Source organism: Amphibalanus amphitrite, unplaced genomic scaffold, assembly GCF_019059575.1.
Source record: "Amphibalanus amphitrite isolate SeventyFive unplaced genomic scaffold, NRLGWU_Aamphi_draft 000093F_arrow, whole genome shotgun sequence".
Taxonomy (NCBI): Eukaryota; Metazoa; Arthropoda; class Thecostraca; order Balanomorpha; family Balanidae; genus Amphibalanus; species Amphibalanus amphitrite.
The window spans coordinates 19,957-39,463 of NW_024881589.1; the positions used below are offsets into that span (position 1 = coordinate 19,957).

The 19,507-nt window shown below is 50.1% G+C and overlaps 2 protein-coding genes across 2 annotated transcripts in view; one reads left to right on the plus strand and one right to left on the minus strand.

Annotated features, from left to right (window-relative positions):
- LOC122380192 overlaps positions 1-19,507 on the plus strand; it is a gene marked incomplete at its 5' end in the record, with an annotated part of 42,323 nt that overhangs the window by 18,128 nt on the left and 4,688 nt on the right. The window contains 10 exons of the mRNA XM_043363148.1: positions 11,504-11,640; positions 12,394-12,598; positions 13,216-13,355; positions 13,698-13,822; positions 14,183-14,360; positions 14,726-14,924; positions 15,083-15,193; positions 15,594-15,769; positions 16,478-16,596; positions 16,930-17,135. Of these exons, the coding sequence (XP_043219083.1) occupies positions 11,504-11,640; positions 12,394-12,598; positions 13,216-13,355; positions 13,698-13,822; positions 14,183-14,360; positions 14,726-14,924; positions 15,083-15,193; positions 15,594-15,769; positions 16,478-16,596; positions 16,930-17,135 (1,596 nt within the window). The remainder of the gene's footprint in view (positions 1-11,503; positions 11,641-12,393; positions 12,599-13,215; positions 13,356-13,697; positions 13,823-14,182; positions 14,361-14,725; positions 14,925-15,082; positions 15,194-15,593; positions 15,770-16,477; positions 16,597-16,929; positions 17,136-19,507) is intronic.
- On the minus strand, positions 217-2,258 carry LOC122380190. The gene is made up of 2 exons (XM_043363146.1): positions 1,746-2,258; positions 217-1,403 (listed from the first exon to the last, which is right to left on the minus strand). The coding sequence occupies exons 1-2, from the start codon at positions 2,067-2,069 to the stop codon at positions 318-320; spliced, it is 1,410 nt and encodes a 469-aa protein (XP_043219081.1). The 5' UTR covers positions 2,070-2,258; the 3' UTR covers positions 217-317.

The following is a 19,507-nucleotide window of genomic DNA, read 5'->3' on the forward strand; positions in this document are numbered from 1 at the left end:
CTGATAATCCCGGGACTTTTTGGCAATCCCGGGATCCCGGGATTTTAGAAATGCAATCCCGGGATATCCCGGGATCCCGGGATTGAGCAGTTTTTATTTTAACCTGTCTACAAAGCAGAATTTTCTTGCAATATCGTATGTATATGGCGCATCCTTACCATCATAAACACAATACCAGGCATACACCTTCACCCCGAACAAATATAAGAGCATGAATGACATTGATCATTGTATTTCTTGTTTATATTTCGAGTCAGGATACAGTAGACGTGCCTACGGATTGTGGTCGTCTGACCAGCAGCATGTCCTGGTCACATTCACTTGTTACGGTAGTAACACTTGAGGAAGCAAAGTGCATCAACGACTTCGTCGCCGAGACTCGACCGCACTTTTGTGACGATATTCCCGACAGTGGAAAACACTCGTTCCGATTCAACGCTCGTAGGAACTATGCCCTTCAGCCAGTTGTAGGACAGCGCTTCCATGCCTGTCCTTCCTGAGATAGGTAAATTTTCCAATTCTTTCCTTATGGCCTTCGTCATCATCAGAGAAGATTGCGAAAAGTTAATCCCAGACGGGCATGAACTGGTGCCTTGCTCTGGAGCTCTAACCTCATCTAGAGCTTGTTGAAGCATCGACTGAAGAGACGGCGCTGATTCAGGATCATCAGCGTCCATCACTTCTGTATCTACACCTACTTCGGTATCATGCATCTGTTCTCCCAATCTTTCCATCATGTGGACAACTAAGTCCTGTGCTTCCTTGCGAGAGGCACTAGGAAAAATATCTTTCCAGTCTCTGTCTGCCGACATTTTGTTATGGAGCGATTGTAGGACTTTAGCCGCACGTGACCGTCTCTGTCGGATGCGCTGTTTCAACGCATCAGACAGTTTACATGCAATCGCGCAGTCCTCCTTGTAGTTGTCAAGCGCGCTTAACATAAACTTTAGAGCAGCTTCAGCCTCCAATAGTCCACTTTCTCTCCTGCATAGCGCTTCTGCTCCGAGTTTCATGATTCTCAGGCAGCGAATGAGCGCAGGTATGGCGGCGTATTCATAATCATCGATCATTTTCATACGTTTGTCTCCTATGTCAATGAGTGCTTTGTGGACAGCTGCTTTGAGGTTATCAAATCGTTCTAGCATGTCATACAAACTATTCCATCGGGTTTTACAGTCTAGCACTAGCATCAGTTCCTGCCCACGCTCCTCTCTGACGTATTTCTGAAGGACTTCATTTCGTACGGGCGATTTTCTAAACCAGCGGACAATGTTTCTAATGCTTTTAACGACTGGAGAGAGCGAACTATGTAGTTCGTGGTGACCAGTAGCACCAGTAGTGTTTTCTTCCACGTTGTCGTCCTCATCCTCGTCATCACCGTCGGATTCATCTGACGAGTTCACCTGCAAGGCGACAATATCCTTACCTTATTAATCTATATAAGATGTACATATATTAAGGGGTCATCCTGCTGTGTTGGCTCCTCGGATTACTTGTAGATGAAGATTTACGACTCTTTATGCTTTAAGGAGAGTAATTGCGCGATGCGGATGAAACTGAGCTCGATGCTCTTAAGCCTTGTTCTCTGGGTGAAATGTTGTTTGTTCTTTGACTCTTATTAAGTGAAATCGCACAGTAAATGATACGAACTTTGGTGCACAATTTTCTACCATTTCGTCACTGTTATTCTATTTTCACGCTAGGTGCCTATATCAGATGTATGCATAATTGTATACTAAGCTCACCTGGTTAGGTCCACCACCACCACGGTCGTCATCTGCTTGTTCAGAGGTCTGCCCGGCGTCACCCGAGTACAGAGCGTCGACAACGGCGAGGTGAACACCGTGTGCGAAGCAGAGTTGGTGCTCACATGGCAGTGACTTCCCGAATTTCACCATCACCGAAGCTCCGTCGGTTGTGACGCAGGTGACGTGCTTACTGAGTTCAAGGCCAAATTCTGCCAGCTTGCCCTGCAGAAGATCCAGACATTTCTCTGCTGGCATCGATCCGTGACAACGCGCGACACCGAGACCCCACATGTTACCTTCGCAGTGGACAGTCACGCTCATATAGCGACGGTTTTTCAGGGACGTATACTCGTCGATCGTAAGTGAGAACCGTTTGCCATTTGACAATTCTTCGGCCAGCTTCGCCTTCACGTCACACTTCAGGCGAGCACAGTGTTTGAGGACACGCCGGCGGATCGTGTTGTGATGGGTTGGAAGGTTTTTATATCCTTTAGCAGCCAAAAGTCCGCGTAGGTCCGGTGAGGTACAGAAAGCTGTAAAAGGTATCCCATCTCTCGCGCACATTCTAGCTAGGATAGCATCCTGGGCCTCGTTTCATAAAAGGAATTACTTACGGCGTTCCGTCAATTATGCCAGATTTGGCGTATTTGATGCCAATTCGGTTTCATAAAGCCGGAGACCGGAGTAATTCACGCCATCGAAAGTACGGAGCTTCATTTACGGCAAATGCTCGATTCCGGACCAATTGATGCCATTTGGGTTTCATAAAACGACGTAATTAACGCCAAATATTTTATCAAGCTCTTGATATCAGTGGTGTAAACTACGCACAAAAATGTTGCGTGATTTTGAATTAATGTGAAGATTCGAAGCTAATTTTTAATATACATTCGCGAATCCTCGTATCTGTGGAGTTACGATTGTGGAGCTGAGCCGTCCTCTTATAACGATAATTGGCTGCTACATGCCGTACTGGAATTCATCTGCCGTAAATTTTGAAGAGTACACAATCCTGACGGGGAAGCTTGATGCATTATTCTCTTCGCTAAGACCCTCAGCTCCAGTGGTGCTTGTAGGCGATTTTAACTGTGCTCTGCCACCACTGTCACCAGAACTGCGCCCACCGGGCTGGCACCGTCTTCGGGGTTTCTCTCCGCTGAGTCTTCTAATGCAAGACTTATTGGACGACCACGGACTGACAGTCGCCGAGTTCCGGTTCTCGCAACCAGTGGCGTACACCTATGCTCGAGCTGACGGCCAATCGCACATCGATCACATCGCTGTACCGCAATGTCTGGTGCCTCAAGTTCATGATTGTCGCATCGTAGTCCCCTGTGTGGACAACCTGAGCCCACATCTTCCGGTCCTTTGCAGCGTGGTGCTGCCGTCTGCTTCAGCTGGCACCAGTCTCGATGTCTCCAGCCCTCCACTGAATATGGGTTCCATCCATTCAGAAGTACTAGATTGGAGTTGTCCAGAAAAACTGCAGATATATTTGTCTTCTCTGGACGAGCTTATTGGTGCTTGTCAGCTCACCAACGGTGCCACCCCGGATGAGATTGACGAAGCAATTACACGATGCATACATACCGCTGCGCGAATCGCCGGATGCTCCAAGTCGCGACGTCCCCCGAAGCCCTGGTGGTCGCCTGATGTGGCAGTGGCGCGGGATCGCACTCGTTTCTGGCATCAGATATGGGTAAACTGTGGCCGTCCTACCCTCTCAGCAGTGGCACAGTGCTATCAGGCTGCAAGATCTGCTTACCGTCACGCCCGCAGACGTGCAGCAGTGACGCGGATCGAGAGCGAGGCCCACACTCTCCGACTGCTCCGCCGTGACAAAAATCTGACAGCCTTCTGGCGACGTGTGCAACAGATACGGCGTAATGGACTCAAGTCGGCCTCTGATCTATCCGCCGCCGACTTCCGCACCCACTTCCAGACTGTGCACCAAGATAGTCACAGGCAACTGACTCTGGACCAGCTCCAAATTGCTGAACATGTAGATTCTCGACTAAGGAGAATCCGTAACGATGCATCCGAAAGAACGGTTTCAGCTGGACAAGTAGCAGGCCTCATTCACCGGTTACAGCGTGGGAAGGCACCTGGTATAGACGGCATCACGGCGGAGCACCTTCTCTATGGTCAGTCGCCTTGTCTCCTGTCAGCCCTGGCGCACCTTCTCTCTGTCTGCCTGTCCACGTGTAGCGTGCCAGCTACCTTCGCTGACAGCGTTATTGTACCCGTGTTGAAGAAATCTCAATCGGACCCTAACTGCTTGGACAACTATCGACCGATTTCAATCACAACCTGCGCATCTAAGCTGCTCGAGCTGTTAGTGCTAGACGAACTGAACGCCTCATTTGAACCTCATCATCTGCAGTTTGGTTTTATCTCCAATCGGGGCACCATGCAAGCGTCTCTGTTGGCTGGAGAGACCATACAGCAGAATCGAGCCAGGGGTCTTCCTGTTTTTGTCGCAAACCTTGACGCGAGGAAATGCTTTGACCGAATATGGCATGACGGTCTGTTCTTCCGTCTGGAAGATTATCTTAGCGACCACTGCTGGTGCCTCATGGTCACCTGGTACCGCCACCTCTCTGCAAGGGTGACTTTTGGTGGCGCCACATCTGAAGCGTTCCTGGTCTGCAGGGGCACCAGACAAGGGGCCATCTTATCGCCAACCCTTGCAAACATCTTCCTCTTACCTCTTATTGAGGTCCTAGATCGCAGCGGTCGTGGAGCATATCTACACAGCCAGCACGTACCCGCTATCTGCTACGCTGACGATATTCTCCTTATATCTGCGAACGCGCGTGACCTCGGTGCAATGCTGCAGATGGTGGGAGAATTCGCGGCTACTTGGCGCCTCGACTTCGTTCACCCTGAACCGGGAAAAACCAAGAGCCATTGTATTATATTTGGACAGGAACTATTCACGAGCACACCGAGGTGGACACTGTCAGGACAGCAGCTGCAGATCCGGCAGACGACCGAGCACCTCGGTACGGTGCTTGATGACAACCTCAGCACAGACAGCCACGTGGCTCAGCGCATCAGGCGTGCTTGTGCATCATTCTATGGCCTCACACCCCTGGGCAATTTCACCAACCGCCTGACTGCTGCTGACAAAATCTTCCTCTGGAAGACAGTAGTGCTGCCGGCACTGATCTTCGGCTGTGAGACGGCTCCCCTCAGTTCCGCCGACATTGAGCGTCTAGACTCGCGACAGGCTTCGCTGATCAAGGCAGCGCTGGGTCTGCCGCGTTCTGCGCACCATACGGCTCTTTTGATTGCTGCTGGGGTGCCTCGCATCGGTGAGGTGCTGCGAGGTGATGCCCTTCGCGCATTCCGTAATGCTTTCCGCGCTGACCACCGTCTTCGCCAAGCCTACGTCACTGGACTGGCCAGACTTGCTACGTACCCCGAGCAGTTGGATGGGTCGTTTATTGGCCACGTATATAATCTGTGTGGTGGGAATTTCGCCACTATCATGCACATCGCTGCTGGGTACGTCGATCACGACATAGTCCGGGCACCACTCCAAGAAAGCGGTCTTATAGACAGTTTGAAGATGGTTTTGGCAAGCAACTGTCAGGCCTCGCGGCGCCTGTTAAGACTACTAACCTCCTGAGTTCTGATTAACTGTGTGTGTGGGTGGGTGGGGGGTGGGGGGGTATGTATCTTTTTGTCGCATGACGATGCTGAATAAACAATAATAATAATAATAATTATAATGTTGAGCCCGGTGAGGAAGAAAGAACAGCCAAAATGAGAAAAAGAAACTGCAAATCTTCTGTACCAGTCGCTTTTTGTGGCCACTATCGGAATTTTGTTTATTCGCCGCGCCGCGCCACTTTCGTAGTTAGGCACTTCTGCTTAGCTGGCTTTCTGCCACGACACGTGCCCCGTCCCCAACCCCGTCAGAGGGGATGAAGACCAGAGCCGCAGCGGCGGCTGCTCGTGAAAAATCTGTTTAACACTCAACACACATAAAACATGCATCGATCTGATGAATTCGTCCTCCAGTGGAACACTTCCTCTCTAGTGAGCCACTGGGGCGAATTCAAGAACTATATATTAAATAAAAAACCGTTGATAGCCGCCATTCAGGAGACCCATTTTCTGGACTCAGATTCCTCTAATTACAACTTTAACATACGTGGATATACTTTATATACAAATAACGTAAATGAAAAACCCCGCCGAGGCGGCTCGGCCCTTTATATTGCTAATAACCTCTTGCACCACGAAATCCAGCTCCGCACCACGCTTAACGCGGTCGCAGCTCAAGTCAAAATAGCGCAACATGACCTTGCCATCCTTTCCCTGTACCTTTCCCCAAGCCACCGCTTTTCCTCCTCTGAACTCCGCCAATTGTTTGTCCAGCTTCCCCACCCCTGCCTAATACTAGGAGATTTTAATGCCCACCACAGATCCTGGGGCTCAACAACGAACAACGCGCGCGGAACACTAATTGATAAGATAATGGATTCACTTGATCTCATTTGCATTAACAACCGCACACCCACTTTCACCAGACGCAACCAAGGTCAAGTCATACACTCCGTCATCGACTTGGCCTTCACAGACACTAACACCGCGACACTTTTCACTCAACACGTCGGAGATGATACATTGTTTAGCGACCATTATCCCATTCACTATCAACTTAATGTCCCTTCAGGACAAGCCAATTTTACATTTCTTCCTCGTTGGAACTTTAAGAAAGCTGATTGGGCCTCCTTTCAAAAACATATAGATGAACACACTCCCACCCCTCCCCCTGACATCAACACCTTTTTAAACGTGATTCTCGCTGCTGCTCACCAAAATATTCCCCATACCCACCCCCCACGTGAAAACAAAGCTGCCCCTTGGTGGAACGCTGACTGCAATCGAGCTGTAGCTCTGCGGAAGCGTGCCTTACGAGTCTTCAACAAATGTATTTGCGATTACCATGAAAATGCCCTCCGGAAGGCCCGATATGATGCTTCACAAATAATACTTAAAGCAAAACAAGAAGGATGGCACTCCTTCTCTAACAGCTTTAATAGATTTACTCCCCTTTCTAAAATCTGGTCGCTAATTAGAGTTTTTTCGACAAGGCGCAGCACAACTTACAAAATTCCTCATCTCTACATTAACAACACCCACTACACCACTCCCCTTCAAGTTGCGACACAATTCGCCCAACATTACGCACGAATATCTTCTGCTCAACAATACACACAAGTACAACATGACAGCTTTAACACAACACTCGACACCCTCTCCTTCGACTCAGCAAATACTGAAAATTATAACAAGCACTTTGACTTGTTCGAACTTAGACACGCCATATCTCGATGTGGTGAAACGTCGGTAGGGCCGGATCAGATAGCCTATCCTTTCTTCAAAAACCTTTCTGAATCCGGCCTTGAAAACCTTTTGATAGTAATCAATAATCTATGGGAAAACAATTTGTACCCCGAGAGCTGGAGAAACAGTACCATCGTCCCCATCCTTAAACCCTCCAAACCACCCTCCTCCCCCTCTAGTTATAGACCTATATCCCTAACCAGTTGCGCTGCTAAATTGACAGAACATATGGTCAATGGACGGATTAGGGCATATCTAGAAGGTAACTACCTCCTCTCTCCACATCAAACAGGATTTAGGTCCGGCCGCTCCACGGCAGACAATATAGTCCACCTCATTGATGACATCCAGAAGGGCTTCCAAAATGACATGTATACATTTGCAGTTTTCATTGATTTTCAAAACGCCTTTGATAAAGTAAATAAACAAGCCCTTCTGATCAAACTTCATAAGACAGGTATTCGCGGCCACATGGCCCATTATATCTCTAATTTCCTCAAAGATAGAACATTTAACGTACGATGCGGTAACACATTTTCTCCCAATCTTAATCAGGATCACGGCCTCCCTCAGGGCAGTGTCCTCTCCCCAACCCTCTTCCTTATTATGATTAACGACCTTTTTCAAAACCCACCTAGTAGCCTTAAGCATTCTATTTTTGCCGATGATGTGGCCATTTGGGTAACGCGAAGAAACATTGACTCGGCTTTTGCCTCCGTTCAAAACGCAATGGAGGATATTCATAGCTGGTGCGATAAATGGGGCCTAGTCTTGTCGCCCAGCAAAACAGTAGCACTTATATTCTCCCATAAGTCCCGTTTTAAATTTGATACCGAACTTAAAGTAAAGAACCAAACTATCAAATACGTTAAAACGTTCAAATATCTCGGCATCACACTAGATAGTAGACTCTCCTTTAAACATCACTTTGAAGACGTTAAAATGCGTTGCACTAGGCGCCTCAACATACTTAAGTGTATAGCAGGAAAGGATTGGGGTGCTGATCGCAGCACCCTCCTTAACCTATACACTTCCCTAATCCGTCCTATCCTGGATTACAACAGTTTTCTATTTGATGATATAGCTTCTAATCAGATCGAATCACTTCAAGTTATACAAAATAAGGCCCTGCGTATAGTTACAGGAGCCCAATGCACCACAAATATCAAGGCTCTCCACGCAGAATGTAATATTCCTCTTCTCTCTCACCGCCGTAAACTCCAACTCCTTCGCTTCTATGCGCGCACTTTCTTGTCCCCTTATTCGCCTTCGCACCGCATTGTCTCCAATCGATATACGGACGACCCTCCCACAACGGCCCAACTCAAATACCCGATAATCGCCTATCGCATAGAAAGGACACTCAGTGATTTCCAGTTGGATTTTCCATCTATTTTTCATCGGCCACCCATCTCTTCTTTCTTTCTGCCAGCCATAGAGAATATTGCATTCCTGTACGCAGAGGCAAAATCAAAAGTCACAAAAGAAGAAAGCATTCAACTTTTCTATGAGCATAAAGAAGAACATAAAGACTATGCATACATATATACAGATGGTTCAGTTTGTGACGGGAGGACGGCAGCCGCTGTCACATCTGACCATCATAACAAAACAAGTAGGCTACACGACGACCATAGCATATTTAGTGCTGAGTTGATAGCCATTCACTCAGCACTCAAATATGTCTCATCGAAAAACATAGAAAAGGCTGTGATCTGCACAGACTCAGCTTCATCGGTAAAGGCAATAGCTCACAGAAAAATGGAAAAAAAAACGAAATCGTTTATAAAATAAAAAAGATGATTATTGGCTTTACCGATGAAAACAAACACGTCATTCTCCTGTGGATTCCGTCCCACGTTGGAATACAGGGGAATGAAAAAGCGGACAAGCTAGCCAAAGAAGGTCTTCATCTCCCATCTCGAAATCATCTCGCTCTCCCCCTTCCGGATTTTCTGTCTTCGCTCTTCCGTGCCTTCCAGAGATACCGCCAAAAATGCTGGATAGATGATCATACACCACATCTCTTCTCCATTAAACCGAAACTTTGCCATTTCTACTCTTCCCATCAAAACACAAGGATCAAAGAGAGAGTCCTAGCCAGGCTCCGGCTCGGCCACACACAACTCACCCACAACTACATCCTGGACAGAGCACCTCCACCCATATGTCACCACTGCCGCGACCACCCACGCTACACCATCTCACACTTCCTCCTCCACTGCCCACACCTACACCAACACCGCAGACATATAGTACAATACATTAACACACATGGGCTCTCTCTCGACCTTCCGACTCTCCTGGGCGACACTCATCCGGATATCCACGACCTTCTGTTCGTCTTTCTCGCCGACGCTCGGATCATCAAGAGCCTTTAGCGTGTTAGGGCCGCGGCTGCCGCCCCTAAAACGCTAATCAGAGCCCTCGTCTCCCGGCTCACCCCCAAACTCACACATTAATTAATCGCGGTTACAGGGCTTTTTCCCTTGCGCCGTTTTGGCTTAGGTGCGAGGTTTTTGCCCTTTGCGTTAGGCGTCGGGTTTTTTTATTATTTAGGACTTTTTCTCCCGACCATTACACCCCACAACAAGGCCCCGCCGGGGGGCTGGAGCCTAGAAGGTCTTATACCTTCTGTCAGTGCGATGAAAGCTTCCCGGCTCCATTACACTGACACCAGCTCACAAGTGTTCATGTCTATTATGTATTGTTAATAAAAGTCATTCCCACTGTTGTGTTTGCGACTCTAGACATCTCGACTCTTTGGCTATACACGTAAGTACCTCCCTTAGCTTTGATTCCACATTAAGATAGGATCCCACGTTGTTTTTGCTACCGGGTTCACATAAACCGGTTTAACGTAAGACTTGCTGCCCGGCGAAAATTGCCGGAGTAACTGCCCCCTGCTCGGGTATGGCACTAGGCCGACCGAGCAAAAAAAAAAAAAAAGAATGGCTTTCTGCTGTTTTTAATATATTGTTTTAATAAAGGATGGTCATCAATATCAATTTTGTTTTTTCATACATAATTTTTAAGATTTAAATTCAACATAATTGTTTTATAAATTCTCGTAAAAAAATAAGTGTTGACATGAAATTGTAATTTGTAGGACGCTTGATAAATTACGGTAACTACGCAAATGTGCTTAGTTACGGAGGTGTAAACAATTCCAGTTGTGGCTTTGTGAAACGGATTTATTTGCGCTCCGTAGTTTGAAAGGGTGTGAATTACGGAAAGGTGTAAGTTACGGCAGAGTTTTATGAAACGAGGCCCTGGTCGTCGTCCGTTTTGGAAACATAGAAACAATCTAAGGTCTTCATTCCTTTTAGATGCGGTGCCGTGGTTTAAAGCGCTCTCACCTTGACCTTCGCCGGACACGTTTTGCGGCGTCTCTCCGAATCGGGATGGTCCAGCAACACTCATACCACCATGCTTGCTCCTGAGGTGGACGTGAAGTCCTTTGGTGGAACCTCCAGATATTTTCAGTACCTTTTTACAAAGACGACACTTTGCTGTGTGGCCATCTTGACTTCTTAGATAATGTTCCCACACCGCACTGCCTTTAAATTCAGCAAAATCCGACATTTTGGCAAAGTTAGCTATAGCTTATCACAAAGGCACGTAATTAATAATTATTCACTAACGGTAACCATGCCCAGGGCGCCCGGCCAGCCTCATGGATCGTCCAGCCACGGGGCGCTGACAGTAACTGAGCCACTAGACGTGCTCCCACAGTCACACAGAGAAGACGGCCGACCTCCTCCCACTCGATGGACTCGAATTCGATAGTCGGCATAGTATGTCATCGTGCAAAATGATCTGTTAAACCGAGTACGCGAGGGACGTCGCGGGGAGCGAGAGATGAGCCGAGAGAGAGCTCGTCTCTCGCCACATTGTGAAGGCTGAGACGGTGTGAAACAATGTCAATTAGGTATATATGTAACCAATACTTGTGCATAACGACTTTGCACGGCGTAATTATGATCTTTGGACATAAAACTGCACTGTAATGCGTTGTTACTCACTTACCTTTTTTTACATACCTACTATCAGCTACACTTTATGAACGATGTTTCTGTACGGAAAATATCGGGATCCCGAAATCCCGATGCTTCTAATCCCGGGATTCGGGATTAATACAATCCCGGGATCCCGGGATCCCGATCCCGGGATTATCAGCCCTAGGTCGGACGTACTCGTAATGTCGTAATCTATGTGAGATATCCACGACCACGCAATTGGTGGCAATTTACAGTAAATGCTTTCGCAGAACATGACTTGTGAAGTTCACCTGTCCTGAGTCCAACAACGGAAGGCAATACTGCTTATCCACTACCAGATTTGTCCCCTCTACACTTCTCAGCCTGACTGACCTCTGTCTATATTCCCCACAGCCACCGACGCTGCGTCCTTCAACACCAACCAGACCGTCGACCTGAGCGGCAACACGGTCACGCCGTCTGCCAGCATCGGCCAGTACATGTGGGTGCCCTTCCGGCTCATCGTACCGCCCGGCATCCACGACTCCGAGGTGAGGGGCAGTCAGGGACTTGGGTGAGAAGGGAGGATATTGGAGACAGGAAAATGGAATATTTTTAGGTGTACAGTGCTTGCATAAAGTAAAACGTAACTTATTACAATGCATTTGCAAATACTACATCCGCGAAATATTGAGATGTTGAATGAAAATTTCGCTGGTTATTTGATAGCTTCGCTCAACTACAGTTAGTACATACAAGATCTCGCAGAGAAAGCTTTTATTGAAAATTTTACAGTTGTTTGCGACTCCGGTTGTGCTTCCTGTGATAAGCCCGGACGCCACTGGCTCCGGCTGCGGTGACGCGGTCCCTGGTGACGGACTACTGACACCCCTCTGCGGACCACTGACACCCTCTGCGGACCACTGACACCCTCTGCGGACCACTGACACCCTCTGCGGACCACTGACACCCCTCTGCGGACCACTGACACCCCTCTGCGGACCACTGACGCCCCTCTGCGGACCACTGACACCCCTCTGCGGACCACTGACACTCCTCTGCGGACCACTGACACCCTCTGCGGACCACTGACACTCCTCTGCGGACCACTGACACTCCTCTGCGGACCACTGACACCCCTCTGCGGACCACTGACACCCCTCTGCGGACCTCTGATACCCTCTGCGGACCTCTGACACCCCTCTGCGGACCTCTGATACCCCTCTGCGGACCACTGACACCCCTCTGCGGACCACTGACACCCCTCTGCGGACCACTGACACCGGCCGTCCCTCGTGCCTCAGCTGGCCATCGTGACGGCCACGGACACCGCCCGTGCCTTCTACACGGTGCACGGAATCCGCTACGGTGCCAACATGGGCGCCGACGTGTTGGGGGCGCCGCTGCTCACCGAGGAGCTGCTCAACTTCACCCACACCAACCGCAACCTCACCCACAAGAGCCAGTTCGACTCGCTGCTGGTCAGCCTGGGCCACATCACCAACCTCGGTAGGTGGCCCGCCCCGGGGGATCCTGGAGGATCTGTGTCAGCGGTCGGAGGAGACAGGGATATAGGTGTCCGGCGGGTGACAGGGCTCTTTCCGCCGCCCCGGGGACCCTGAGGACCCTGTGTCCGCGGGAAGGAGACAGGGATAGAGGTGCCCGGAGGGAGACTGCAGGCTCTTCCCGCCGCCCCGGGGACTGAGGCCTGTAATGGCGGGAGGGGACGGGGCTATAGGTGTCTGTAGAAGAGGAAATAAACCCCAGTCGCTTCGTACAGTCGAGTTGGTGATGAATGGGTTATGATGAAGCATCCATTCTTACTTCTTTCCAATTTACAATATTTCAAATTTCCTGGCCTTTTCAACAAGCTGTTTAGCTCAGCGAGGTTTTCACTCGTAACATAATCTGTGCAATCCGTAACAAGAAGCAACTGTGCTAATCAAAGCAAGGGATCAAATAGCCCGGTGCTCCTTTTGAGGTCTGGTATCTTCACCCCTTTTCGGGTTTGTTACGCAGTACGCTACTCCCTGTTGATCTCAAGCCCTGTTTTGACAGGGTACACCTCTCTCTCAGGTCTGGGCGGTGAGCGCCCGCTGTCTGACCGGGTGCACCTCTCTCCCCAGGTCTGAGCAGCGAGATTTACCGCGGAAAGGGCAGCGATGCCGAGTGGGGTATGGAGCTCGAGGTGCAGATCCAGGTCACGGACCATCCCCAGCTGCGCGCGACTAGCACGGCCACCAAGCCGCTCTACATCTCATTCAAGGTGAGGTCGCCTCTCTCGACCTCTCCTGTAACAGTTCATCGTACATCGGCGAAACGTACATTTCTCACATTAATTCTAACATTGTTAGCATCTTCAGTCTTTACTGGTACCGGTATCACCTAATGGCACCATGGTCTCTGTTGAACCGTACTTGCCTGACTTAGGTATAGCGTTGCCGTTGGAGCGTCTGGCAATGACCGGGGATATATGAGCAGAGGGGATATAATGCATGCTGAAAACGGATCGCAATGCTGAGTGAATAGAAAAATCCGTTCCCGATACGCATTTACCTACTCGACATGTATTCGGGGTTCATGGTCTCGTCTACCTCGTGTGCCGCAGCTGGGCGACATTATCGTGGTGGAGACCCAGGACGTGACGGCGACACTGGCCGGCTCTGAGAAGGTGGACCTGCAGACCAACCTGACACTCAAACAGCCGGAAAAGACGCAGTACGATAAGGAGATGTAAGCACGGTGGCGGTTCCAGGGGGACTTTGCGCCTGTTCTGTGCTAACGATGACAAAGTGCAACGAAATGTTGATGATTAGTTCATATATAACTATATGCACCTAGTCTTTTATCCTTTCTAGTTTATTCTGGTCTGTCTGTAGCTCAATCTGTCTGTAGGTACTGAGATCAAAAAGTGGCAAGTAGTGAAAAACACAGTGCTGCAATTATTGACAGCTATGACTCTCCCCTCTCTCTCCTCTCTCTCTCTCTCTCTCTCTCTCTCTCTCTCTCTCTCTCTCTCTCTCTCTCTCTCTCTCTCTCTCTCTCTCTCTCTCTCTCTCTCTCTCTCTCTCTCTCTCTCTCTCACACCGACAGTGACCAGAAGGTCGGTATGACGGTGATGGTAAGCCACAGCAACACATCCACTCTGGAGGCCATCGACGCGCGAGTCGTCATCATCTTCCCTCCCTACATGAACTACACCGAGGGCGACGTGGAGACCAACGCCTCGTCCATCACCGTGCTCTTCAAGGGCTCCAGCGTGGCGCTCGTGGTGGGTAGACGAGAGCTGATGTTGGCATACGGATTCCGGAGAGAATATTGGCATACGGATTCCACAAGCAGAATTACAGTAGGTAACTTAAGGACACGAAGGTTAGACTGAAGAAAGACACCTAAATTTTTATTTGAAACAATGTACGTAACGAGTGACAACACATACGGATTCTTATTTTCTAGCAACAGGTTATTGCGTCTAGATAGAAACTGTCTTCGACGCATTTCTATTTCTGATTTCCTGCGAAATGAAGTAAAAAAGCAGTGATTACTGATTTACAATGATACTGGATAAGTGTGAAAACAGAGTGCGTAGGAACGCTCCAACCCTCAGCCGAAAACTCTCCGATCCAATGCCGACAGGTGGGCGACATCTACTTCACCGACATTTTCACCGTCGACTTCAACGCGTCCATCGACCCGAACTACGTGCGAGGTCGCGGCTCGGGCTGGGCCAACGCCACCACCCTGGCCCGTCCCATCTGTAAACCAACGCTGGACACCAACGCGTACGCCCGCTGCGGCCCAATGACCTACACCATGTACGAGGTCAGCAATCCGGGTGAGTGATTAGGGGGGATAACACTGCTCACATAGTCAACTGGTATAAACAAATGGAAACTAAAGCAGACAATACGAGCTAGACAATCGTACCTTAGCCTATTTATCGTTTATCTGACCCCGGTTGTCTAAATGTACGGCCTGTCTTTTCACGCGCAGAATGTTTCGAGCCGCTGCTGGCGACGCTCGTTGACTGCAAGTTCTCAGTGTCGGCAGCCATCGAGAGGAGCACCTCGTACGGTCCGCCCGCCATCAAAACCACCGGGCTCGGTACGTAAACGCTGAGCAGCTCATAGGATCGCGTTCCAGTAAAACCATCAGTCCAGGGCTAGGCAAGTGAGCAGCTCCTATGATAACGACTCCAACGCCAACAAATACACCGACATTGTTATGCATATGCGTGATGCACACGTCCGCTAACTCTTTTGGTTTCATCGACCCGAAGTTTGAGTCATTCCTGTAAAAATATACGTAAGTCTCAGAAATGCGTACCGTTCATTGTTCATATGCACAGTTGTAGCAACACAACCCAGCCGGTGTCAGGTGTGACCAATGATCCGATCAATCTTGACCGCTGAAGCACCACTCGCTGCGTCACACCCTCCACTCTTTATGACGTCACCACTCCCTGAGACGACCACACACTGTAACAGCACCGTCACGTCGCCAGGCTGGCGGCCGCCGGTGCGGGACGATCCCTCCTGGACCAGTCAGTACGTGGAGGTGCGCTTCGGCGTTCCCACGCGGGTCTCCGGATGGAAAGTCATCAACGACGGCATCCGCAAGGTCACCCAGGTCAAGCTGATGGCCAGCGACGACGGCCTCTTCTTTCAGGAGAAGTATACGGTGAGTTTCGAGGGTGCGAGGGAAGGGTGACCTGAGGACCAGTCGAGTGTGTTGGTTACGGGGTGATGACGCCACCGTTATATCAACGGGCGGAGTGAGTCATGGCCGTAGTTTCTCACGGGTGAGAGGGACCAATGGAATCCGGATTCACACCTCATACAGCACACCGACGTAAAAACGCAGCAAGTAACCGCAGGTTGTTTGAAAATCAGACAAACACTATTCGTACCAGCTGGCGGTGATAAACCACCAAACTTTAAATAGCTCCTGGCAGGGCTGCGGAGTCGGAGTCGGAGTCGGAGTCGGAGTCGGTCGGAGTCGACAGTTGTGACCGGAGTCGGAGTCGGAGTCGGAGTCGATTTTAGAAACCCGAGCCGGAGTCGGAGTCGGAGTCACCGAAAATCTGTCGACTCCGCAGCCCTGCTAGGTCTGTGGAGTCGGAGTCGGGAGTTGGAGTCGGTCGGAGTCGACAATTCTGCCCGGAGTCGGGGTCGGAGTCGGAGCTGGTTTTTGAAAGCCGGAGTCGGAGTCGGAGTCGGAGTCGCCGAAAATCCATCGACTCCGCAGCCCTGGCTCCTGGTTCACTCTGCTATTTTTTACATTAAAATTCCGCTAATGCATCAATTACAATATTTTTAACTGATGCGCTCTTTTAGACGATGGGATACGAATCTAGCATCATTTCTTCACGGAATTATTTCTCACCAGGGCACGGTGACCGAGGGGATGGCCATGGAGGCCCTCGGGGACAGCAGCTTCCGCGCCAAGAACGTGCGTATCGTCATCAGCGCCGCCGACGCCGACGCCTCCAGCTACATCCAGATCAGGTGGGACATGGGACCAGTCCCCAGCTCAGGAAGACCCATTGCCTATGCCTTCAAAGTATAAGCCGAGCTGTTGGATGGTATGGAATACGGATGAACTCTCGAGAATCCAATTTATTCAAAGTAGTGAAGTGATTGCATATATTTTGTACGGTTTCATTATCGCTGACCAATGCCTTTCTAAAAACTTAATTGTAAACAGCAGGACGAATAAACTTATTACTAAAACGACGGCTCGCGAGAGTAGTATCATTAACCTTCCCCCTCTCCAGGCACCGTTTCCCCTACTCCCCCTCCCCCGCCCGACTGACTCTCCCCCCGCCCCCGCTCCGTCAGAGCCGAGCTGTACGGCTGCCATACTGACACCGTGGCGGACAGCACGTGTCCGGACATCACCGACAACACCATCTACAGCAGCGAACCCTATAAGTGGCGACACTTTGCCGTCGACACCACCAACAGCATCATTTACTACTGCGACTACGACATGGCCAAGGATGCTATGCTCTGCTTCGCCTCGCGAGATGACGTCGTCTGGATCGGTAGGTGGCGCTGGCGATAGCCGAAACGACGGTATAGATGACGACATGGGCGTGCAGCAGTGGAGATGGTCCGTACTTGCATACCACTGCACTGGCCCGTACTTACCTTTTTCAGGCTCCCGGGACCGATGGCACTAGGGCAATGCCTAAGGAAGGACAAGGCGCAAGGGCTCTCGCAAAATGATTGTCCAGCATTTTCTTTTTACGATATCACCGGATTTTTTTTTTTGTATCAAGAACAGAACTCCAAACCAGCAGAAGCCAGGTCACGTTATCAAGCAACGTCTTTGCTTGCACGATATTTTTTATCCGGTATTCGGGCTAGCCTATTATCGTTAGGATTCCGGGGTAACCGTCCAGAGGCCGGACTGGTCAGTAACTGTCCAGAACTCCGGCCCTCCGCGCTGACCCGCTGCCGCCCAGACAGACCCGTTAGGCGTTACCTCAGTATCCTGGTGCAGTCATACGGCGTCCTTCCAGCCCTGCCAGACGGCGACTGGAGAATGCATGAATCGCGCCGCGCCGGTCTGCGCCTTACGTTAGCCGTTCAGCCGTGCGGGCGGGGGCGGGGGCGGGTGCGGCCGATATTGAGGCCATGGACTGTCTGCTGACGGCGGTGTGGTGCGGCGCCGACTTTGCGCGCGGCTGTGACCAGACAGTAGGCAGACAGACGGTCGCACCCTCTCCCCTGACACACGTGCAGCAGCGCCGAGCGGACCAGCGGACAGGCGCCCACACTGGCCGTTTTCCTGGACAGCCCACGCTGGCTGGACGATCACAGCACGGTGATAGCATCGCGGGACTATCGGGGCAGCTGGGCAATGGGGCATGGGCATGTACTGCTACCACTGACATTGCCCTATCGCCACTGAGTTCCTTTGTTTTATAGTTTGTGCCATCTTGCATTATTAAATTTTTATTTTATTTTTTCAATTGTTAAAATGCTTGTGCTGCGAGAGTGCCCACTGCTTTTAAGTACATAAGTACCTATTAAAATTACAGACAAAACAGTAATAAAAGTCAAAAGATCTATACCAGTAAAACGCCTTTTGGGCGAAGGACGAGCGAGCGAGATAGTGAGCCCTGCACGTGCGGAAGGGCGAGAGAGTACTTCCAACGGGCTTGTGCAAAGCACCCTTCTAACCGGTCGCTAGCGGTGTGCCAAATTTGAACGCAATCGGCCCAGCCGTTCCTGAGATCTGGAAGCGGCATTCTGCACGTGCGCACGTGCAAACGGGGTCCAAAATGACTCTTGCACGGCACCCTACTAACCGGTCCCCAACCGTGTACCAAATTTGAGCGCAATCGGCCCAGCCGTTCTCGAGATCTGAAAACGCCCCCTGCACGTGCGCACGTGCAGTAGCACCCTAACCGCAACACATGGGAATGCATTGCCTGGTGGGTGCCTACCTGTATGCCAAGTTTCAGCGAAATCGCCCCAGTAATTACCGAGTTACTGAAATGGGAACAAATTTGGCACCTCTTCTTTTTGTATTTTGCACGTGCAGTGGGGGTCACTCACATAGATCAAGAGTATCCGACCTTTGGTAGAAGGGATGCAGCTTATACCCTATAAAAATTACCGCAAGACAATCGCTCAAGCCGCTGCTGAGATATGGGCCTCTCAAAATCACTACTTTTGCAAAACAGCTTAAACACCCTTGACTTTTCACGTGGCACGTGCCACGACGGTCACTGAGATGTGTCAAAAGTAGTCAATTACGGGGTAGAAGGGATGGGGCTACCCAACAAAAAAGACCGCAGGCCAATCGGTCCAGCGGTTGCTGAGATATAAGCCTCTTAAAAGCGTTACAGGCCGGGCCGGGCCGGGCCGGGCTGGGCCGGGCCGGGCCGGGCTGGGCCGGGCCGGGCCGGGCCGCTCATACTGAGATTTTTCCGTTATATTGAAAAGACTTCGCTTCGCTCGCTGCGCTCGCTCGCTCGTAAAAAGTGCGCAAAGAAAGAATTGCAGGCCAAAAAGTTGCTGTGTCTCCATCACATTCTATACCCGACAAAATCTTAATAAATTATTATGTTTCTAATCAGCCTAAACGATCAGCAGCCTGCAATACGTCCGTAAGTTCAAAACTACAAGAACATCGTAAAATCATCCTGACGTCTCTTTATACTTGAAGAAGAAAAAAAAAGTCTACGTGAACAAACGACTCATAGCGGTTTCCTAAAGCAAAGGCACCACAACTTAACGGTCAATTTGTTCAATCGTTAACACAGCACTTCATTCAGCTCCTTTATAGCTCGTTATCCTCTGCACTCATACCAAACGAGCATCTACCCCATTATGCTAAGGTAATGGTGCCGTTATGCAGATTACGAGTGGCCGCGCTCAGCCCTGCCCAGGTAGGCACTCCCGG

Coding starts and splice junctions, on each gene's coding strand:
- LOC122380190 (XM_043363146.1), bottom strand. CDS start 2,069: ATGAGCGTGACTGTCCACTGCGAAGGTAACATGTGGGGTCTCGGTGTC. Junction 1,404..1,745: donor GTGGTGGTGGACCTAACCAG/GTGAGCTTAGTA, acceptor GTCGCCTTGCAG/GTGAACTCGTCAGATGAATC.